General features: G+C 45.6%; 3 protein-coding genes across 8 annotated transcripts in view; 2 read left to right on the top strand and 1 right to left on the bottom strand.

The window, feature by feature from the left end:
- mop (tyrosine-protein phosphatase non-receptor type protein myopic) overlaps window positions 1-1,246 on the top strand; it is a 55,261-nt gene extending 54,015 nt beyond the window's left edge. The window contains exon 25 of the mRNA XM_077644232.1: window positions 281-1,246. Within this exon, the coding sequence (XP_077500358.1) occupies window positions 281-858 (578 nt within the window). The 3' untranslated portion in view covers window positions 859-1,246. The remainder of the gene's footprint in view (window positions 1-280) is intronic.
- A 4,094-nt stretch (window positions 1,247-5,340) lies between these two features.
- LOC144111100 (protein CNPPD1) lies at window positions 5,341-16,696 on the bottom strand. The gene is made up of 8 exons (XM_077644241.1): window positions 16,496-16,696; window positions 15,806-15,902; window positions 11,370-11,454; window positions 9,391-9,511; window positions 8,769-8,897; window positions 7,738-7,799; window positions 7,508-7,625; window positions 5,341-6,565 (listed from the first exon to the last, which is right to left on the bottom strand). The coding sequence occupies exons 1-8, from the start codon at window positions 16,562-16,564 to the stop codon at window positions 6,152-6,154; spliced, it is 1,095 nt and encodes a 364-aa protein (XP_077500367.1). The 5' UTR covers window positions 16,565-16,696; the 3' UTR covers window positions 5,341-6,151.
- Window positions 16,697-17,647: 951 nt separating this feature from the next.
- Window positions 17,648-23,750, top strand: part of DIP2 (disco-interacting protein 2) — a 191,227-nt gene continuing 185,124 nt past the window's right edge. For 4 of the 6 annotated variants that reach the window (XM_077644200.1, XM_077644215.1, XM_077644208.1 and 1 more), the window contains exon 1: window positions 17,652-18,048. In XM_077644200.1, coding sequence (XP_077500326.1) covers window positions 17,967-18,048 — 82 coding nt within the window. In that variant the 5' untranslated portion in view covers window positions 17,652-17,966. Of the gene's footprint in view, window positions 18,049-23,750 lie in introns of all 6 variants that reach the window. The other 2 variants (XM_077644191.1, XM_077644183.1) reach the window with 1 other exon arrangement.

The following is a 23,750-nucleotide window of genomic DNA, read 5'->3' as shown; positions in this document are numbered from 1 at the left end:
ATTATGATTGCTGCACGTAGAATGTTGCCGGCCGCGGCAGTTGCTGTCTAATATCTTAAGCACCCGAGCTGCAGCCAGCAGAGGTGAAAGGGGGAGGATAGCGAGGAGAAGTATAGAAGGGAGCGATAGCAAGAAAGGACGGGAAGGCAGCGCGTGCAGATTATATTTTTTGGCAAATGGCGTTTTATGGCATATGGCTAGTGCCAGTCGGGCTACTATATTTGCGTAGCCAACAACCTTGTGTGGTTCTGGTTCTCAGCAAGAATTCTACTGTGTGCAGGAGGCATCCTAACTAGTACACCAAGCTTTGGGACAAAGGCACACACAGGCACACCTTCACATGTGCGCCACCCTTCAGAAGACTTTATGCTGCGCTCTGGCTCAACTGGTCAGAGAGCAAGCACTGTACCTGATGCACCTGCACCTACAGCTGCAGCTCCTACTACAGCTTCCGACACCTCGGAGCAAGTCACCTCCACTGAGCCAGGATCTACAGAGCCGCCAGTAGCCGCTGAAACGGAACTCTCAACATCTGAAACTCCAAAAGAAATCAGCAACAACCATGCTGCAGAGCAGGTCACATCTGGGATCACTGATGAGCTTCCCTCCACTGCTTCAGCTATGGATGTGGTTCCACCAGCTCCTGAAGGGAAGGACAGTGGGGCGACTGCGGTGGCTGATCTCTTGGATCCTGCAACTTTTACCTTGGACCCTGGCCATGGCACACCAGCCAAACAAAAGATCACACGTGAAAGTTTTATGAATGCCCAGGGTACCCTGTCCCAGAGTAAGCCAGACCCAAAGGATCCCCTCAGCCAGCTGGATCCTCTGTGGTCACTCAAGAAGGGGAAGGAGTAAACACTCAGCTCCTCTCGAGAGATAGCAAGGTCTGCCGTGCAGTCCTTGCCCTCTTATGTGTAGTGGTCCATACCTTTCTTCCTTTTTTGTTGAACAGTGAGGACGAGGCTGCTTAGGTCATTTGGTTCCATTTTGTGCAGGCCGCAAATTGCGTGGCTGTTTCGTTTGGATGTTGTTTCTGCGTGTCGTTTTTATTAGTATTTGCATGAATGAGCATTTCAGCTGTGTTGAGTGAAGTCATAAATGCATTGTTGCAGAGGTTGAACTGACACTCGTTCTTGGGAGTATGGAAGTGAGTTGTCTTTCCGGACCAAACTGTAGCCAATTTTGTGTCCTTTTAATTATGAACTTGTATATTTAAATAAAACACCTTGTAAGTGTTGACTTATTCATGTTATGTTAATGTGCCTTTTGTAACAGTGAATGCAAAAATAAGCATTCCAAACAAAAACTACATGCTGGTGTGTCAATCATGCTTCATAGCCATTCAAGTGAAGGGGATAAAAAATGGGGGCTGGCAAGGTAATCAGCCGAGTCTTAGGCTTTGTTGTACTTGAGTAGTCTTGGGTATCCAGTGTTTCAAAGCATGCTCTTCACAGTGGTTGGCCAATTTCACTTTTTGTTGCTGCATCTCTGTGCAATAAACATGCATCAGTATTATATATGTATATACACCCAAGTGATAAGAAAAGAGGCCGTGGGCATTTTTTGCAGACTTCTTGATGAGCTACCCTGAACCCCAATGAGCCGCCAAAAATTCAGCATCGATTAGATGGAATGAGTTTCCTGTAGCAGTTATGTTTCAGCGACTTTCAACTTGTACTGAAACATGCAGTTCGACACGGTGAGATGTGCTAGGTGCCAGTGCCCATCTTGTTACGCCGCTGCGGTGGCTCAGTGGCTATGTTGCTCAGCTGCTGGCCCAAAAGACACAGGTTCGATCCCAGCCATGGCGGTCGAATTTTGATGGAGGCGAAATGCTAGAGGCCAATGTACTGTGCGATGTCAATGCATGTTAAAGAACCCCAGGTGGTCGTAATTATCCGGAGTCCTCCATTATGGCGTCCCTCATAGCCCAAGTCGCTTTGGGATGTTAAACCCCATAAACCATAACCATCTTGTTTCCGTGACAGAAAATGAGGGTTGCACTTTGTGGTTGGCTGTTCTTTTAGGCCATATGATGACCACAAGATGTGAAGGCACAGCTTTCTGGAGGTTGTCCAAGGCATCATCCTAATAATCATGCTAAGCTGCTCTGAGCAAAAAATATTCTCAAGGTGTAATACATAATCATCAATGGAATGGGGAACATGGTAAATCGACAGAATTTCAAATTAGTACATTTGAAACATTTCTTTGCAGCTTGAGGATATATTCATTTTGGGCACTCTAATTGGTAAGCATGCGATTTTGTTCTACATCAGGTATACTGAGAGGCTCAGGGTTCATGCTGGTTTTAAGATTTTTTGAAATTAAAGCCTTTCAAGGGCTTCCAAGGCCTTGGCAATATTATTTCAAAGACTAACAAACACATTGGCTTTTGAAAGCAACATTTTGTATGCATCGTAAATGTAACCCTCATTGCAGAAGGCAATGAAAACATACAAGCTTTGTTGCTTTTTAGTTTTGGCTTGCACAAAAGGTTGGCTTCCTTTCTTTCTAATGTCTTGTGCCGTTTCTTTATAGGCACACTGAGGACAACTCTGTCCAATTGCTTTCAGCAAAAATAGATTTTGCGGCTCAATCTGACTACGTTCACATTTGTCCAGAAGCAGAATACGCATTTATTGCTAAGAAAATTGCGTTTTAAATTTTTGCCACCACTCGATTCAAACTGGTGACACCTACATCAAAGGACTCTGTGATGTCCTGAAAGTGTAGCCTAGCCTCCGGGATCCATGCCCAAAAATTGACACACCACATCTTGCTCATGGAATTCGCCAGTGGTGGCAACACCTGTATTTAATTTTTTGCCCTTTTCTCTTCATCGTCGGAATGTGGTAATCTGTCGATACAGGCCAACTTTAGCAGCCTTCCTCTGGCAGCTTGATTTTGTGAAGTCATCAGTAGCTTCTGCGTCCTCATCATAAGCATCTGCTGAGGCACCAAGTTTGTCCACAATTCTCTAAGATGGGCTTGATTTTCAGCAGTTCACAATCATCAGCCCAGCAGAGGCGAATTTCGACAGAACTCCAAAGTAGCGGTAGCATCAGGCTGAGTAGCTATACTCGTTCCTCTGATCCCATTTGAACAGTTAAAGTAGCTGAGACAAAAGCAACAGTAGCGAAACATACATGTTCCAGGAGATGTGTATAAAAGGTTTGTTGAAGTGTCTCACAAACAGCTAAAAATCTCGAGCTACAGTGACGTCACTGCACACGACTATTCCCAGTGTTGAGTCACATGGTGAATTCATTCATGGTGGCATAGATTCCATGCCCTGCTCCAAAACCACCAGTGGAATTCTGCATAAGATAAGTTATTTTTTTTTTGTCAAAGAAACATATAGTGGGCAAAAATGTTCTTTTATGGTTGCCCCCTTTAGTACATGTGAAATCCAAGGTTTTCAAGGGCCCGCAGACATTTCAGGCCTCTCGAAAACCCTTGCAAACAGCTTTTTTATATTCAAGAGCTTTTTACGACCTGCATGGACTCTGGGGCTACATGTGCATCTTGCTTGAACTAAATGTCTGCAATAAAACAAAATGGAGGGCAAATGGCACCACTGCTGCAGGTCAATATATTTTTATTCTCAAATATTTAAACATCAAACCTTTATTGATTGGCTTCTTGCTGATGTATAAATTAGGAAGTTGCATAGAAAGAGTGAAAATGCTTGTTTACACCAGCTGGCAACAACCATTTAGTGCACTCGCAAGTACCATGTAAGAAAATTATTCGTATTTTGCAATGGCATCCAGTCTCAAGGACGTAAACAGTTTGCAGCATGTCTTTAGTCAATGACGTACATAAAACTGTCTGGCAAGGTGTGCCAGGAGTCAAAGCCTCTGGTATTTCTATTGCAGTGTATGTTTCAAACCACTACAAACACAGTGCATACGTGCTTATTACTGTGCGATGCCTGGGTTTTGGTCAGGAAACTTGCATGCGACACTATGAAAGAGCTACATATGCCATGCAGAGCAAGAACATAGCACTGGTTAGCACCACAGGAAGGAGCCCCGAGAATATGGCACTAGATGTGGCTAATTGGCTGCTCTGGATCGAGAGAAACTTGAGAAGCATTTGTTTGAATAATGTTTAGAATGCACCACACTGCATCCGCCAGGCGTGCATTTTTCTGCTCTCCGATTTGTGTGTGCAGACACTGACCAAATTTTCTCCATGTGGAAGGGTCTTCGCTGCCGCTGGGATGGCTAGGGCACTCGGCTACCGAGCTGGAGTACTTGGTTTCGAACCCGACCGCGGCGGCTGCATTTCGCGAAAGGCGATGTCCTGTGTGATGTTGGTGCACGTTAAAGATCCTGAGGTGCTCGAAATTACTCCAGAGCCCTCACAACAGCACTTCTTTCTCTCCTTTCCCTCACAGCACAGTTGAAGTGTCCACAAAGAAGGAAGCCAGTTACTGCTACATTTCTTTTCCTCAAAACCACTAATTGGAAGGCTGTGATGGGGTGGCAGCTTACTGTCCTCCATGTGCGAGTGTGGTGCCTCTTATAGTGCCCAGTTCTGTCCCTTTATATTGAACTTGGAAAGAACTTGTTTAATGACATGTAGAAAGCCATCAAAAGATCCTGATGGAATTTTTCTAGTTATCTAGGCATTTTTGGTCATAAAGTGGTTGAAAAAACTTTTATTGGAGATCTCCCAAAATTCTCTGAAAGTTCTAGATTCCTGGGAACAGATGGCAATTAGCATGAAATCATTACTTAGGCAAAATAAATACCACCACAAGTAGCATGTACCTATGTTTGCACAGAGCTGTTTATTTACAACAATGTAACATTTAGCTCTGGCTTCCAGTAGATAACCTGCAGAGCAGGTAGACCACATTCTAGACCTGGAAAAGCTGGATCTGAAATGCCCTGGGAGGTGGAATGTCTAGCATTGTTGCTGCCAGCGATCTATTTGAAGACCAGCTGAACAAATATACTGAAAATGGCACATAATTGGCAGCATCATGCATTTTCTACAGTACGACTGGAAAAGTTAACAGTGCTGTGAAAGAACATGTATAAAAATGGTGTGAGGCTAGGGAACAGGTGCTGAGGGTGGTGCACCAGGCAATTCCAGCAGTCCAGAGATGATGCTGAACTGGTGAAGCATACAAGCACTACAGCCATGAGAAAACCACCACCTTTCATATTAACAGCATTTGAATCGGTTTGCATGGTGACTATAGTGATTATATTTGTTGTGCGACATCATACGTAACTAGTGCAGAAAGCTCACATGCAGCATGGCTGATGTGAAGCCATCAATAAAGTGATGACTGAGCAAATGCAGTAAAGACATATCAGGTGCAGTCAAGAATGAGGCTGTTTAATTCATTCGGTAACAGCAGTTTTCAACAAGTGCGAAATACAAAACACAGACTGTGACCAATGGAATATGTACAAGCCAAGGAATGAATGCTGCGTAAGTACCTTTCTCCTTTGCAAGTCGGTTAAAAAGTATCCGAGGAGCTTGCAATACTGCATTTATTTTCCCTCTCAAAAGAACACCGTAGTATAATAGCTATGGCACACCTGGATATGAAAGTGCAGTGAGGACCTGCTACATTTCCAGGGATACTCCAACAGCAACAGCAAAGTCTTGCATAGAAATTTTTCACTGTTTTATTAGCCGCAATACAAGCTGCAGTGTGCTGTCCAACGGGAATGAACTGAAGAAGGTACCTGTTAAGTGAGCTGCTTTACAGATTTGATGTGCACTGTAACCATGAGACCATGATCTAATGAGCAGCACAAACAGAATGGCAACGTTTTCGGATTACTTTTAGATGCCACGTGGAAAGGGGAAAGCAATAATATTGCACAGCCTCAAAAATAAAAGGTGCAGCGAATGTCCTTGTAAGCTGGGTGCTTGGTGCTAGACTGACGGTGGTTTAAAAAAAAAAATGATGCACCACTGTGTCCCTTCTTGTGCAGAGCAGATGACATAACGTGGGTTCTTCACACACCACCACCATTCTCATCAAAGTCAACGGCTTACATACAATGCACACAAACCGGGTTCTACGCTTACAAGCGTGCTTCTTCCGCAGCCGCACACATCCCTCACCGAAGAAGTCCAAACAAAGCCAGATGGGCATCCAATGACAAGACAGCTGTCAGAGGCTGAATGTCACTTCCACACAGTTTGCCACAAGGGGATAGCGAAGGGATCCTTTGCAAACTCGTTGATGCCGGGGTCGAGTTGAGGCACTGCTACGTGCTGGCAGGTGGATAGCTGTCTTGGAATGCTGGCGTGAAGGCTTGCTGGATACACGAGGAGGGCTGTCCAGAGTGCATTCGATGGAAGCTTGGCCATCTTGGTCAGTGGACGAGCTGAGAAAAGGAGGCACAACACAAGGCAGAACGGCACTGGTATTGGACTGAGCAGGAACAAAGCTGATGCGCTGGGAGCCAAGGCTTGTGCACAACAGCAGCTGATGGCTTGTGTGGGCAACCTTGTGCACAAGTGCTGCTGAACCAAAGAGTGTCAGTGCTGCAGCAACATAGGCAATGGCAGATACGGCTATCACCTGCAAAGGGAGAAAAGCAGTACGGTGTTTACCAAACCTTGAGCTCTGCAACAACACAACACAAAGTGCTGACTGCATGTGCTCCTGAAGGTGCCCATTTCCTTTATAGAATTTATTTTAGCATTTTTGTGCTATAATAGAGGGTGATCTTAAACCGAAAGCACCATCAGATTAATGAAGTCCTACTAGGCTGAATTCAAGTATGAACACTGGCATACATTACTCCTCGAGTGTATAGCACAACACAGATATGTAATGGGCTGATGAGGCTAGAAGTTTTACCTCTGGGCCAAGCTACATGGCGTTACCACACTCCAAACCTCTTGACAGTGACGGGAACAAACTGCACTCACGTCTCCAGAGTTTAGGAGTATAGGAGTGTTACAAGAGCCCCAATGCATGACCCAGTAAAAGACCCGGTAACCTTTACAGGGGTCTACACTACAAATGAGCCTTTATGCAGCAACACTAATCACACTAGTTACTAATTTTAGCTGAATGTGAACAGGCAGGACTGTTCTGTTCATACATGGTGCAAAGTCTGGTTCTGGTCCAAGAGAAAAGCGGAAATGTTTCCTCTGACATTTGAAAGCAGTCGCGAAAGAACACTACCTGGGAATGATTACAAGAAACCTAAAATTAGGAAGAGTCTTCAGCAGTGCCAAACAGCGTCCAAGTTACAGTGCAAAGCAAACCCGTCACAAGCTATCTAATGTGGTTGACTAGTTAACACAGCCTTAGGACAAAACCTGCACTATCACCTGTAAGAATATAGAGGGAAGTGAATGAGATGTGACCCTTATTCTAATATGCTTAGATAAGCCATGCCTTACAACAGCTAACCAGTCCAGAGATTTACTTTACATGCCACCTTCACAAAATTTTGGCTAGGTACGAAGATACCGACAAATTTAAAGAATTTAAAGAAAGTGGTGAACCCACCTTGATCACACCGTCGTAGACTAGTAGCCAGCAGCGCTCAAGTACAGCACCTTTGCCCAGCACGCACACGTCAGTGTAAGTGGTCCAACCTCGCTTTGTGGACTCTAAGTATGCAATCCTGAAAAGGAAAATTCGCTCTAAATTTAAACAGCCCGCCTTCTATGAAACCTGAGCTGCAAAACATTTTTCCAGCTGCTGATCAGAAATTTTAAGTAGAGCTATTTCCTCACCTGGTTTCCAAGCTGTCCAGCACATGTGCAAAAGCTTTGGGTTTCACATATAAGTTCCAGTCCTGGAAACCAAAGGTACTAGTTATCAGCAGTTACGCTTGCTTTGAAATCCCATCCATTCAGAAATAAAAAGACTACAGTTCAGAGAACATTCATGGCAAAAGCAAGCCACTTTACAGACATATATGCATACAAAGAGAGAATGAAAGCAAAGACATCAGATGTATTTACCATTTGAAAAGTAAAAGAACAGACAGGCAAATTATAGTTCTGTGATCAGCAACTAGTATTACTGACCATGGAGAAAAAAAGACAAAAACCTGCTGCAATAAGGTGAATCAAATGAGACCAAGGGCACTGACTCTCTGTTCACTTCCAACGACTTGACAGACGTTAGAAGCAAAATCCTTGGTACCTTAACTCATATGCATAGGTACATACAAGCATGGAACCATATAATTAGCCCACACCCTCTCTAAAGCACCATGCAGCAGTGATTTCTGCAGCCAGTCACAGGACTAAACTGCAAAAACCACCATCACCACATGATATATATACATGGCTAAAAACCTTGCATGTAGTTGAGCACAACAGCTTGCATTTGTTCACAACAACAGACTGATTGGCGAGCAACATGCAGCACATGTATTCACAATACTATTGCTCAGGTGGAGCAATGAGGAAAGCAATATTTGCACTCTGAAGACATTCACTAACCATACACTACAACTACTACAGATAGCTCCCAGAGGCCACATTATGCACACAGCACAGAAGTCTCATGTTGTCATAGATTATAACACGTTCTGCTCCTAACTGCAGCACACGATTGCACACACCACCACCGCTGGCAATAATACCACTACAGTTTATCTTCACTTCAACTATGGCCACACTCTGCTGCACTGCTTACAAGTAACCTACTCAGTGACTACTTGAGCAAGCAAATGCACTAATGCTTACACACACACCCACACACGAAAGAAAAGCATGCTGTGATTCAGCAGAGCTGGTAAGTTGCTTGTACGTACGAGTGCATCCAGAAATTCTCGCTCCAAGACATTCAGGTCCTTCAGCTCCACATTTGCCGATGCAGCCCATTCATTGTTGAAGACCTCATCTTCTTCACCATCATCGTACAGGAATTTTGAAGCCACCATCTGCAGTTTTACCAATAAGTTGTCACCAAGTCAGAAAGGGGACTCCACGTGGCTAGTGCTAAGGTCTCTGAAATCATGCCTCATTGTTTTCAACAAGTTTAAAGAGAAAATAACCCTGTTAGTCTAATATGCCGTGCAAAGAAAAAGGTAGAATAGTGAAAAATTAGTTCCAAGTCTGAAATGCCACTTGCACCGCAAGTATAAAACCTTTGATATTCTGTCTGTCTGGAAGAAGTACTGAACAAGCATGCATCTGCTATTAACACATATGATAAACTTCTGAGCCAATTAACAAACCATTGCAAGATGTGCATCAACAAAACATGCAGCTGATTCACTGAATGGGGACTGACTTGTAAAAATATTTCTATGATGAACTGTAGCAGATCCTCAAATGAATAGTCGCAGACACATGCAAAAAACTCAAGCATCCAATTGTCGCAGGATACTAGAAAAAGGAACAAATAAATGCCCTAATCTAAACCTGACTCACCATAGACACCAGGAACAGATCACAGGAGGAAACGGAAGTTATGTACTGTGGGCTCTTGTGTCGAAGCTGGTCCAAGTAAACCATAGCCAGCATCATGGAGCATGGAGTGATACAGGCCCTCCTAGAATAGTGAACCACACGTCACTGTTGTGGGGGGCATGTAAAAAGTTCCTCACAAGTTGGTCACACAAAAGATAACAGCATTTTTCCACCAGAATGTCCCCTCCCACATTCATTAAGTTAGGACAGTAAACACCTTCTTGCCAACTATGCAAAGAGTCAAAATTAAGTACAGTTCTGCTGCTTTGGTTTTTGCAGAAGGGAACAAACATGTTTTGCAATCAACAGATCAACTTGAACCAAACTGAAATACAAATGACAGAAAATCTTCTAGCTGACTGAAACAACTATAGCCAAGCCTTGTTAATAAAAGAGACCTGACAATATTCCATATAAACCTTTTCCTCAGAAGTGACTAACATGAACATGTGTAGGTGGCTTGCACATGAAGTCATGGGCACCATAGCAGGGCTCAATGCATAGCTTTCAAGGTGTAGGACAGAGCAGGTAGCAAAAAGCAGATTATACAAATGCGTAGCTTTTCACTGTGCTGCTGGCACCCAAACGACCATTGCAAGCCACCAGTATAAAGCATCTTCCTTGCAATGCCAGTCTCGTGCTCCTCTCAGCCATATGGCAAAGACTGTGTGTAGACACTTGGCAATGTCCCCAATGACTAGCTGATGTTTCCAGGTGACCAAATTTGCCACATACCAAGGAAACAAATTGTAGTCCATGTAAAGACTACTTTCAATTCAGCAATAAAATGGCTTTTAGTCAACTACCCAAATTTGAAAACTTCAATTCTTTAATTACCACTCAAACTTTAGACTGCATTACAGCAAAAGGGACAAACATCAAAAGCACCTTTTCAAATGTCTCCTGAATAAATGCATTTATAACACACGAAACTAATACCAGAGTTCTGCAATGCATTGAAGGAGTCTGATAATACTTAAGCCTTTTGTAACCTGGCTCACAAGCCCAGTTCCAAACCGGTGGCAATGGTAGCAAATCCACTGCAGTCATTCAAACTCATTTGGTCTTTAGAGTTGAGGTTGGGAAAGGAGGCCTGTTTCTATAACACAGAACACTTTCAAAGCTAACTTTTGATCTATAATTCAATCCTGAGCAAAGTCGCTGAGATGATGGGCCTAGGTAAACGAATGCAGAGCACTTGCACGGCCGCTCAATGGCAACGCACTTGTGCGTTGCCATTGAGCGGGGTTGGAACTTGCATTGCTTCAATTGTGGCCAGAGGCTACAACAACATGTTTCCATTAATTTCATTCTGTTTTTCAACACTAACTCTTATAAATTTTAATTCACAAATGTTGTACAGTACATACAACTAAGTCAATGAATGGATGTAAGCAAGAAAAGTGTAGTTTATATTTTACGGGGTTTAACGTCCCAAAGCGACTCTGGCTATGAGGGACGCCGTAGTGGAGGGCTCCATGTGATTTCGACCATGATGCACTAGCATTTTAATGTGCACTGGCATTGCACAGTACACGGGTCTCTAGCATTCGGCCTCGACTGAAATGCGACTGCCGCGGCCAGGACTGAGCCCGCGTTTTTCGCGTCAGCAGCCAAGCATCATAACTACTGAGCCACCACGGCAGCTAGAAATGTTTAATATGGTGCCAAACCATGGTGCTATCCACTATCAAGACAAAAAAAGGGCACATATAACTTGTGTGAGCCATGCGAGCTAACATGGCAACATGTTGCACAACAGTGGAGTTGAGCTGTGCAATGCAGACAAGTTAACACAGGTAACATGCAGCTATATTAGTAATTACATATTTACAGCTGCATATCAGTTGTTAATAAAGTTGAGGTTAACTGGAGGAGTCATACAACTACCAACAAGACATTTTGCAAGACATAATGAATGAGAATCCATGACATCATACCTTGACACCGATGCTGCATAATGCATGTCGAGAACTTTAAGCCCATCATTTGGCAGGACCTTAGAGAACATTTCAACAGAGATTCCTGAAATATGCAAAAGCAATGTTATTTTGCATGGTCCCAGCTTAATTCAGTCACAAAGTACAAGTAAAGATAAATTAATGGCCATGGCAAGTGAGTTAGATGAACTGAGTCTTCCTCAAAAGAACATGACAAAAGGAAGTTCAATATATATAATAGGGACTTTTAGAATAGGGGGACCCTATTGGTTAGGGGGATAAGGGAATAGCAGGGCACCAGTGAGCATGCGCAGAACAATAACCCAAGGGGCGTTATTCACAACTTTCATGGGCTACAGGGGTGTCACTGGAAATCCAATATGGCTGCCCAACAGATGATCTGGCAGGTGCATTAGCTTTGTGTGGTGCTGGACTATGTTCCCTGAAGCTACGTTAAAATATTCATGTGGGTGTGCTGCCTTAGGCGAATAAGTTCTCAATGTAAGCCATGCTGTGTGGTCAGGTGCAGAGACTTGCACGGTGTTATCAGCCATTAATCACTGGCTGATAATACCGTGTGTGTCTGTAAGCAGGCATCGCGGGTGTGATAGAAACCACAATGCAGGTGTGGCTGGTCTGGTATTTCGGCGGCTGACGACACGAAGCGCCAGGTGCAACACATACCAAGGCAGCTCTAATCGCACCACAAAGGGTGGCAGAGGAACACTTGACACATGCGCGGAGAGCAAACACTGATACCATGAAAATTTTCAACTTTTATTATCTGATTCACCAGTACTCACGGACTTCAACATTTCAAGATGTCACAGTGTGCATTCATGCACGTAGTACAAATATGCTAAGCTCGCACACAGTGTGGCCCCGTTTTCCACCTCACTTAAGGCGGCATGCAGGTCTTAAACCTATTTTTTTAATTTATGGTTAGATTCTTATCAAACTCACTCTGTAAGTGTGTTAAAATCTAGAGTCCAAATATGCAATTAGAGTGTGAACAGAACAATTTGAATTTTAGCTATAAGCAGTTCTGCGATTTTAATTGAGCTTTTCGCTACAGGGCATTAGCCAGAAAAAGTTTCCAATTAGTTGCAATATTTATGGAACTGAATGACCCATGATGAACTTTGTGTGGTGACATTGTTATTATGCTTGCCTTAGTGAAAATACAATGGTAAAATATCTATGAATAGAACATACAAAACGGGTTGGCTGGTAATTTAGGAATGCACCTAATTAAATTTAATGCATAATGTAAAAGCAAGTCAAAATAGCATCACCACAAAGCTCGACTCTTCCTGAATAAATCGATGCCAAGCTCATTTCAATCACTCCAGGCAAGCCAAAGAAAATGCCCGTAAGGCAGAGACTGTAATTGTAAAATCATGGATAGAGATAAAGAGGTTTGAAGTCTGTTATGGAGCCACAAGGAATGGAGTCGTGGGAAATGCCTCTAGCTTTGGCTGCGCTGATGTGATGCCATCTTAAATGGTGTCAAATGAAAGGGGGTGAAATGAGCTTTCAAACGGTAGCAAACTAGTGGTGATCGGAAAGCAGTTTCGGAATTGCAATCACGCGAAGTGGAACATCATTTCAAATCTCGCGCTTCATTTTTAAGCCATGCGGTGCTCTAAGTATTCACACTCTGTTATCGTTTTGAGCATGAATATTTTGCAGAGATAAAGTTTGAAGTATATTAAGTGCAAAAAACTTTTTCCAAAAATCCACTTTTCCTTAATTCTTTTTGTAGTCTGAAGACTCTCATCACCCCTTGAGAACATACTCCATTGCATCTCAGTCTGCGCGCAACAACAAAGCAAGAGTACAAAGTAACGACAACGATCTGCAGTGCACATTTCAGTGCTGCTGATTTCTTTTAGAGAATCACCAATAAGCAACGAATTTGACTGATGTAAATCGTGAAGAAGCCCTGATAGAAATATTTTTCAGCATAGATTGCTTGACAAGTGATGCAGCTCCAGCTTTAAAAAGAAGCCGTAGCTACTACTTCTTTGGTGCCACAAATGGTGCTAGGTGCTAATGCAGGCTGCAGATGTAGCTTCACGCTTCTGTGAAGTTCAGTACATGCTCAAAATCCCCAGGTGGTCGAAATTATTCTGAAGCCCTCCACTACGGCACCTCTCTCTTCCTTTCTTCTTTCACTCCCTCCTTTATCCTTTCCCTTACTGCGCAGTTCAGGTGTCCAACGATATATGAGACAGATACTGTGCCATTTCCTTCCCCAAAAACCAATTTTAAATTTTTTCTGGCCACTGCTGATTGCGAGCATTGCATACATTTAGTGCCCTTCGTTTTTGGGTTTATTTTCCCATAATTTGGGAGGTAAAAATCTGGCAATATTTGAATAGGGTTATTCAACAAAAACTTCCATAATTCAGGTTTTCTCTAGTCCTTTTTTTGCAGCAAAAGACAGTTTACTAGAAGTGCTCGTTGTGTGGGTTACGAAATTCCAATTTTTGCTCAATATTTCATAAGTTAATGGAAGTGACAGGTTGTGCAGTAAAAAATGTTCATCAAATTAATTTTTCTCATCTATTACAATAAATTCGTCGAGTAAACTGTCAATTTCTCTTACGTAGCACTTCGTGTGCTGCAAGACTTGTACACCGCAAAAAAACAGTCACTGAACACCACACAGGCTATTTTAAATGGGCAGGAGCCCTGGAGCAGGACGACGTTAGCGTGGACAGCACTTGATACATGATGCCGAAGAGATGCCTGGTCAGTACCACTGTTTTGGTGTCTCGCTTCTAAAACGGTGCCTTTGAAAATATCCTCAAATTAAGTAACGTCATGAATAACAAGCACAGAAGAGATTTAAGATCATCAGCTGGACGAACACTCCCCTGGAATAAGCACAGAATATCCACAATTTTCGTAAGGTGTCTTCCGCTTTGTTCAGGAAAACGTTATCTTCTCTATGCCTTTTCATATATATGTACACCTTAAGGAGCCCCCCATTCCCTTGCGTTTGTCTAGAAAGGGCATTTTCTAGGAGAAATTTGGTTTAACCCAATTGCTAAAAATGTGCTCAGTGTGCAAAAATTTGGGTAATATCAGGTTTTACCAAAGAAATAAAAGACCCTACATACACTGAATCACGCGGGAAAAAGCAGCTTTTAATTTCCCAAAAAGTACCTGAACCATGAAGTGGTAGCTGCTCAGAAATGTACCCCTCAAGGGGGTTCCCAATTTATGTCAGTCAAGATGACTTTTCGCAACAGAAATGCGCACTGTAAACCGTCATAGTCTCGGTCACAGGCTTTCTAATGCGAACGTTGATTACGCAGAATATTTAAAGCAGCACAGAAAATGAGACCAACGAAGAAACACAGAACAGCTACAGCGCTATAGTAGAATACAAGTTTAAAAAACTGCAGTTGTTAACACTGGGCCACAGTCCGCGGTGTACTGTATTACTCGGAAGAGCCTGTCACAAAGGTAAACGAAATCAGCTTTTTAATGTTTGACTTTATTAAACAAGCCAGGTACCAAATTCTAGAGCTTATAACTTTTTTTTTCTCTCGTGATTAGCTTCTTGTTTAGCTGACAAGAGAAGTTTTAACAACAGATTACTTTGTCGTGGAGGAATTCTGTGCGCCGGTCCTAAATGTGGGTGAAGCTGCACTGCAGACTTCAGTTGTATCCGACTATAGTACGGCCGTTTGTGTGTTGCTTCTTCATCTTTGCTTTATCATGCTGCTTTATCTTTTCATGGTGAATTACCGAGATTTTAATTAACTTGATTATCCACTCTTTCCTGAGCTTAGAACATTGCGGGAACATGTGCAGATTTATCTCGCCTTTGACACGCACATTTCGAGAACTGTGGTAGATAGAGCATGGGATTGCTTTTATGTTTTCTGCCCCTATTGTGTGCTTAACAAGTGCACATTGCCATTATTCTAGCCTTTTGTTATAGCTGTTTGAAAAACGCAACCCAAACCGCGATTATTAACTAAAAGCTCTGGTGGTCTGCACGAAATATACCGAAGTTGGGCGGGAGACGCCGCATCAAGCCGGGCTGCCGGTATCATCTCAAGGGCGTACCGGAGGCGGCGGTACGTGAAAGTTGCGAATTGTCCTGCGCCTGCACACTGGCGCCACCGCCACGGCGGTCCGCTTGCAACGCGCGAAAACGAAAACTGTACAGTAGACGCGGCTACACAGCAAAAAGCAAAAAGCGCCGCTACAGGTGCGCGCTGCGGTGACGCAGCCTGCTTCAGTCGAAGACCACCGGCGTGTTATGTATGCGACATCCGCTTTGCAGAAGCGGCAACAACCTCGCTGCCGAAGCAATGTTGATCGCTGCTACGCGGCACGCATGACCGAGCGCGCGTGTGACACTGGAAAGCTAACGAAGAAAAAGCGTGCGCGCTGTAGCATGGCTCGGACCTTACCTGTCAATGCCAGGGAAGGTCGATCCGTCGTCGGGAGTTTGCCGTAGTAGAATGTCTTCCTGATCCGGTCACTGAGCTCTACATGGTCTCCAAATATCTAGCAACCGGAAGAGCATATGAATGAATTGAACGAAACGATGACATATGGCGCACAACATATGCAGTGTGTACGCGTTGTTTGAAACGCTTATCTCATCAGTTCACACTATAAGCAAGTACGGTCACCCTCATGACTAGCAAGGGGTCTGATCGGCGCGCGAATGACGCATCCTGAGAGAGTCTACAGCATACCATTTAAGGCAATCCAAGCACAGCGGCCGAAGGCCACGCGCTGCACTGAGCATCAGAAGCGAACATCACTTCACATTCCATAATTTACACGCTACGTAACCTTAGCCAGCAACATAAAGCCAAAAACTCTCCACAAGAAATGTAAACAAGCGAAGTAAAAGCTACGTTATACCTAAAACGTTATACCTATGATACCTGAAGCGGGTTGTTACGTTACCTGGAAATTGCGGTTAAAATCACGGCTTTGCAGTTTTGCCGACCGACAAAAGCATGAAACGAGTTCTTCTACCACTTCAGGTAAGAAAGCGTTTACTGCTCTCCTAGCCGAAACGGTCAAGAAATGAAAACGAAAAGCGTGCAAAAGGGCATTCAACACGGAACCGCAGACGGTGGGCATACCTGTATATCGGCGCCTAAAAGAAGATCCTCCTGATCGTTGTCGAACGAAAGGGCGTGAAACAAGTTCATTTTCGTGAGGTGATCGCAGACGTCGAAAGCATTTACAAAACGGTAAGCAAGAAATCTTTAAAATACGACTTTTGCCCCTAGCCAATCTCGCTATACGCCAGTCGCCCTCGCGCAAGTCGCGCTCGCGCACCGAAGCCCTATTGGCCTGTTCACGCGATAGTTCCAAAGCTGACACAAGCCAAGTGGCGCTAGCTGTAATATAAGTTTTTTCTTAGCTAATGATAAACTTACTTTTATATAAAAATGAGACAAATTTTTAGACTTTAATAGCAACAAACATGGATATTTTATTTAAAATTATAATATTTTGTCGCATTTAAAACAACACCGGCAGAAAAGCGATGAACAATAGTTGCTCTAAATTGAAAAAGTATCTCCAAAACCAATTTTTATTTTCATTTCATTCTGTAAATATTCAGTCTTTCGCAAGAGAATACGCTTTGAATGCTACGCTGTACGCAAAAAAAAAAAAGAAATACGACTTTATGGCTGTCGGCGTTGGCTGATTATTGCTGTTTTGCTGTTGAGCATGAGAGCTGTAGCTGAAACCACTGAAACAATATTGCATGACTCAGTATTAAAAATATTTGGCGCACACGATTATCAATACTCTCGGTCTCATTAGCAACTCATACAAATGCCGACCAAGTTAAAAAAAAAACAACAACTAAGAAGTTTAGCAGCGGTACTGGCGCATACGTATTTTTTTATCTGACAATCAAAGCTGCAATGAGCTGCCGTCGTCACGCATGATTCAAATCCGTTTAAAGCGCGAGAGCCATTGTGCAAAGAGATGCAAACGGGTGTTTCTTTGAATATGCTTCAGAGCAACAAAGCGAACAGTTGATAGCATTGGTTAGCGAAGATTGGTGTACTGCGTCCGTTCGTGAAATAAAACTGATGGTTACGAGCACACTGATCCTGAATTTGCGTCCCGGAAGGTGCTTATGAACGCTGATATCTGGTTGAGCAAAACGCACGCGCGGCCGGCTGCTCATCCCCATCGGCGACGCTCGCGCGGCATCAACTGCGGTGGCGACGCCTAGCGTTAGCTTGCGGAGATGCTCCTGCATCGCATCATCCGACGGGCTTTTGAGAGGTGCGTTTGCGGTGGATGGTCGCGCAGTGCTTTAGGGTGTGGGGTTGTTGTCGGTGTTGTCAAGGGATGCTTTCTGCTCCGTGCACGGGACACCTGCGATCATAATGCGACTCGGCGTAGCCGGAGAAGATTGTTAGTACGTTTCGCGGTGTAAGTCGGAGAGATCAGTCAAATTGAGAACTTTTCATCGTAACATCTACTTATCATGGCTGCGACAGTCGTGTGCTTATGAAAACTCGCACGTACACACGAGCCAGTTGCCCACCATCTTTTCCCACAGTGTGAAGGACGTTGGCCGCCGAAATGGCTCAGGACATCGAGATTGCCAGTCTGCCTCCCGACGTGCGAGAGAAGCTCGCGGAGTTGGAGCTGGAGTTGTCTGAAGGTGAGACAAACCACAAAATCCGTAGGCCTAACAGCGGCAGGGGTTAGCAGACGACTAACATCCCGATGTGTGAACGTAAATTTCTTCGATTTTTCGCATTTATTCACTAGTCCGTCCCTACCCTGACGGCCTGTAAAGACCTATAATTCGTTTGACGTCAGACCGCTCTAGTGCTTACATATATTTAAAGCATGAGCGTCTTTGTAAAAAAAAAAATATATCGGTACATCGGTGATTTATTGCTGCTCCAATATGTATGGCTTAACACAACTTTTCAGCGATGCTCGTCATGGTGAAGGTTTGATGCCTCGGGAAATACTTCATTTCTTTTTTGCAGACAACCATCCCGGTGGTTTTTCAGCTTTAGATTTTAGAGAAACTTGCTTTTTCTTCTATTATTGAGCAGCTATGACCTGTTGGCTTGCAACAGTTCGCAGCAGCTCACTGAACCGTGAAAGCGTCAATCCCTCGTGTGTTATAGTGCGGACGGATCAGAGCCATATCAGGTAATTTCACAGCGCGTTTCGCTTCAGTTCGTAACCTTTTTCGGCTGTGGAAAGGGTCGACGTGAGTGATCAGGTTAATCACCCGTGATGAAAGTGCCAGTTTGTCACGGATTATTTGTAATCCACGCAAAAAGAAAAGAGCAACAAATGTCGAGAGAGTACCGGTGACAGAGCAAATGAATTTCCCTCTCCGTGCGGTAATTCCGGGACGCAATTCATACCGGAGGCCTCGCAGTTTTTGGCGAAATAAGCAGAAAGTAAATGCGCTGTGTAGTCACAATAACCGCTCTTCGCCGGTTATTCGTATCATGCACGCGCGCGGTAAGGTTCGTTCAAGCCATCTGTGTCGCAGCCTTTCGTATTGCCACCACTGTAAATCCGTGTTCCGCGCACTCGGCACTCCGTAGTGCTAAAGCATCGATCCATACTTTTTGATGTTTTTTTTTGTGTGTGTGGACTGTCACTTTGTCTTGGGCCAACTTAGCGGAGCGTGACAGATCACCGACGCACAGTGGGGAAGAGGAAAAGATGATTATTTCACTTGCGGAATGAAGCAGCCTTGAACGGGAACCAAGTCCTGCTCGGAGATGCGTCTGACACTTCTGCCTGTTTTTTTAGGGACGAGAGCTCCGAGCGCACTTGGCTACTGCTTCTACTGTGCGCCGTTGGTGATAGGTGATGGAACCTCTGCTCGGAGAAGGCAGCTGAAACCTCAAGGGTGCTTGTATTTGAGTCGCGGTAGCTTGTAGTTGCGTTGCATGGATAATCGCGTGCTTGGTATTGTCCAACGTTACAAGTGGCCACTGGAGGGCATGAGGGCCTAATACGCCTTCTAATGTAAAATAATTGTATGATATATGCATGCTGCACGTGGGCTTTCGGATTAATTCGGTCCACATGGGGTTATCAGCGTGCGGTGAAATCGTATAGCACATCAATATCGCCAAAGTAAAATGTGTTGCGTTTCTCCGCTGCTGCCTCGCTGGGCAGCCCGAAGGAAATGCACTCGCCGATGATTGCGCAGGCGCTTTTCGCGTGCTTTAATTGGCGTATATGCTTTCTGGGCAAATCTGGCCGCGATTCCTTTTTTTTTTTCCTGCGGTTAGCCGACGGTGTTTCGAAGATGCGAGCTCGCCCCTCGTGAATGTCGCGGCAAGGGCTTGACCACGCCTGCTGCGGCGACGTTTTTGACGATTAATTACAGGCAGGTGGTACTTGTGCGCCCGCTTTCGCAGCGTTCAGTACAGGCGCGCGCACTGTCTCGACCCTGGCCTGGATCTCCCCGCGGCGATGGTTTCGGCTCGTTTTACCCTCGTTAATTCCTCGAGCGTGTGCTTCGTGCAAGGGTGTCCTGGTGCTCGGCGGCCGCGTGCGGGCCTTCTGATTTGAGGATGCGCTTCCTCGTTGGCGTCTGGCGCCAAGGACGCGCCCATCAAGCGGCTGCTGTCGCCGCCCGCCCGTCGAGCTGGGAGTTGGACGTGGCGGCGATCGTTCGAAATGCAGCAGAGCGGCCGGTGCCGAATTTCTGCCTCACTTGGGCCGGTATAGTGTACTGATTTTGTTCCAGACCAGTTTTAGGCGGAGTCTGTGCACAGCGCTGAGTTTAAAGATGTGGCAACTCAGGGTTGCGTTGCGACTGCCAACACGTGACCGTCCGTGCGGCGGACACTGAGAATGCAACAGGTTCGAATGGAAATACCGACACTGCCGGAAAGCTGTGCACTTGGCGCCCGTGTGTGCAGTGCCGCCGAGGGTGGCGGCGGCGGCGGCCTCCGGGCAGCCTTATCTCGGGCGGTTGCGCAGTCGTGCCTCCCATGGAAGGACGCTGATGGATGGGCGACACGCGGTTGTGCAGCGCTCTTCGGCGGCCAAAACGCAGTCTCCCGGAGTTACGGTCGCCCCTGGCTTGGAACGCACTTTGAGTGCCTCTAGGCCCGCAAATTTTTATGAGCTCCTTACCGGATTACGTGTGCGGCTGGGAATGAGATTTGTTTAGTACGAGTCCAGAGCATTCTAGCGCGGAAAGCGCCTTATTATATTTTTGGCGCGAGAACAATTTTTTTTTTTGTATCAGAGAGGGAAAACTACGCCCTATATTGGAAACTAACTTGGTCCGGGTTTTTATTCAAGGTGTTGATGATAAACTCTTTATTTGCTCGCGGCAGGACAGAAGCAGTTGGCGACGTCTCGCGACGTTCCCCGCCAGCGACCTCGGGAATTCAGGCGTTGAGTGGAGCAGTTTTTGCCCAGTGGTTTCCTGGACCGGACAGAGCTTGTACCGAGGGGCTCCCAGTGCGTATCTCGACTCCGACGTGGCCAAGTTTATGGTTAGGGCGCTCGGCTACTGATCCGGAGTGCCCGGGTTCGAACCCCACCGCGGCGGCCGCGCTTCGATGGAGGCGAAACGCAAAAGGTGCGATGTCGGTCTCCAGGTGGTTGAAATTATTCCGGAGCCCTCCACTACGGCACATCATCTTTTATTCAATCCTTTACCCCTTCCCTTACGGCGCGTTTCACGTGTCCACCGAGATGCGAGACAGATACTGCATCATTTCCTTTCTCCAGAATAATAATAATAATAATTGATTTTTGTGCAAAGGAAATGGCGCAGTATCTCTCTCATATATCGTTGGACACCTGAACCGCACCGTAATGGAAGGGATAAAGGAGGGAGTGAAAGAGGTCCCGTAGTGGAGGGCTCCGGTATAATTTCGACCACCTGGAGATCTTAAACGTGCACTGACATCGCACAGCACACGGGCGACTTAGCGTTTCGCCTCCATAAAAACGCAGCCGCCGCATCCCCAGAAACCAATTTTCAAAAAGCCACTTTAGTTGGAGAAGTACTGACCTGGAAGGTCAGGCGGATGCACCTTGTCATGCCGCTGCCTGGAGATTAGCCGTGCACGCGTCTCGGTGCGATATTGCATGCCCCGCACTCTGTGCCCTAAATCTCGGTTCAGGGACCACCCGAACGGGGACAGGCACCGCTCCTTTCCTTTTTTTTTTCATGCTGTAACACATATTTGCGAAATGTTGCCAATATCTCCGCTTAGCTGTGAGCACCAGGGATTGAGCGAAGTACAAAATTTGGCAATCAGAAAAGGCGCCGATTTCTTGGGCGCTGCTCACGAATGCGGTGACATTTTTCACTCCTCCTTTTGCAGTCGGTCCCCAGTTTATTTCTTTTTTTTCCCCCTGTCCTAGTTATGAAAAACTGATCAAGCCGTATGCGTTCAGGGCACGCGGAGGGTCTTGCACTCAGGTTCTGTCCCTCTCTCTTCGAGTTTACCCACGGTCGGCGTCTTTGTCGTTCGACGCGGCGTTCGCTCAATTTTCCACGCTGCGAGAGCGTACGCCTGGGCGCTTCATGGAAAGCAATCTTCGACCTGCGCTGAAGGCAATTTCCCGCCGGAGCCACTTTTCGTCCCACCCCGATCAGAGGATTTCAGCTTTCGACGCTTTAGTTCTCCGTAGGAATACACATCTTTTCGTAGTGTTCGCTGAGTGGTGCAACAAAATGCAGCCCTTCACCATTATTTTATTCCCGTAAAGGGAGATCAATAAGGTCCTGTCTGGAGATTTCGCGCGCTGTGCGATATTAATGCCGGGAGTGCGTCCGGACAGTGCTTTACTCTGCACGTACTAAGTTCACGGCGCGTCTCGCGGCAGGTGTTATTGTATGTGACGAAATATCCTGCGCCCTCTCGTCTCATTTGCAAAACCATCGTGACGTGGCCCGAGCGAACCGGCGTGAAGATTGTGCCGATCGAGTCGCCGAATTGTTTCATGGCTTAGATCCCGACAAGCAGTGTATTTCCGCCCTTCTTGTTCTTGCGTAATGTGATTTCGCAATTACCCTGCTCTGAATGGTGAAGGAAACTGCATGTTATGACAGAATTGTCTGACCCGAGTCGCGACGGTGCGCGCTGGCCTGGCACCGCTACCCAGGATTGGTTGGCAATTGCCCGCCGCAGTGGCTCAGTGGTTAGGCGCTCGGCTACTGATCCGGAGTTTCCGGAGTTCCCGGGTTCGAACCCGACCGCGGCGGCTGTGTTTCGATGGAGGCAAAGCGCTAAGGCGCCCGTGTGCTGCGCGATGTCAGTGCACGTTAAAGATCCCCAGGTGGTCGAAATTATTCCGGAGCCCTCCAATACGGCACCTCTCTCTTCCTTTCTTCTTTCACTCCCTCCTTTACCCTTCCCTTACGGCGCGGTTCAGGTGTCCGCCGATATATGAGACAGATACTGCGCCATTTCCTTTCCCCAAAACCAGTTATTATTATTATTCACCATCGGCCGCATGCGGTACCTCCTTCGGTCGTTGGGGGGGGGGCGTTTCCGCGTTGCCACTGACGTTGAGAGTTAGGCTTGTGCCCTTGTTACCTTTCTGCGTATGCGACGTTTTATGCGCACTGCGCGACCACTTTTCTAGACTTGCCACCTACGGCCGGCTGTCTATCGCTCTTTGTGCAGCTTTCCTCTTGGCAAGGGAGCGAACTTGGCCGTGTTTATCCGGAATAGCAAAGAAGGAATGCAGGGACGGGTACCGGCTGAGGAAACTGCCGCGTATTTGTCGGCCACCATGATCTGCGACCGGCGGAATAAAACGGATATGGTAGGAGGTTAGGCGACAGAAAGTGACGCCAGAAGGGAGCCTCTTAGATCACCCGCAGTCGAAAGTAAATGCTTCATCGTCCGCTTTCCATACATCCTGGAATAGGTGTGTGGAGCTTAACTGCTTTTGCGCAAATTACACATTAAATATCGGTATATATTTCTTGGGTGCAAATATGTATATATTTTTTATAGAGCCGCTGCCCATAACGTTTTGACGCGGCCTTGCGCATTTACTCACATACGCGCGTTCGCACAAAGGAAAGGGAAATCACGGCTATAAATGATAATAATAATAATTGGTTTTTGGGGAAAGGAAATGGCGCAGTATCTGTCTCATATGTCGTTGCACACCTGAATCGCGCCGAATAATAATAATTATAATAATAATAATAATTGTTTTTTTGGAAAGGAAATGGCGCAGTATCTGTCTCTTATATCGTTGGACACCTGAACCGCGCCGTAAGGGAATGCATAAAGGAGGGAGTGAAATGAAAAATGAAGAAAGAGGTGCCGTAGTGGAGAGCTCCGGAATAATTTCGACCACCTGGGGATCTTTAACGTGCACTGACATCGCACA

Source organism: Amblyomma americanum, chromosome 1, assembly GCF_052857255.1.
Source record: "Amblyomma americanum isolate KBUSLIRL-KWMA chromosome 1, ASM5285725v1, whole genome shotgun sequence".
NCBI classification, from domain to species: domain Eukaryota; kingdom Metazoa; phylum Arthropoda; class Arachnida; order Ixodida; family Ixodidae; genus Amblyomma; species Amblyomma americanum.
Note: the sequence above shows the minus strand (reverse complement) of the source record. Positions and strands in the feature narration are given on the sequence as shown.

Coding starts and splice junctions, on each gene's coding strand:
- LOC144111100 (XM_077644241.1), bottom strand. CDS start 16,564: ATGAACTTGTTTCACGCCCTTTCGTTCGACAACGATCAGGAGGATCTT. Junction 11,455..15,805: donor ACCTTCCCTGGCATTGACAG/GTAAGGTCCGAG, acceptor TGCATATTTCAG/GAATCTCTGTTGAAATGTTC. Junction 6,566..7,507: donor TCTACGACGGTGTGATCAAG/GTGGGTTCACCA, acceptor CTCCCTTTGCAG/GTGATAGCCGTATCTGCCAT.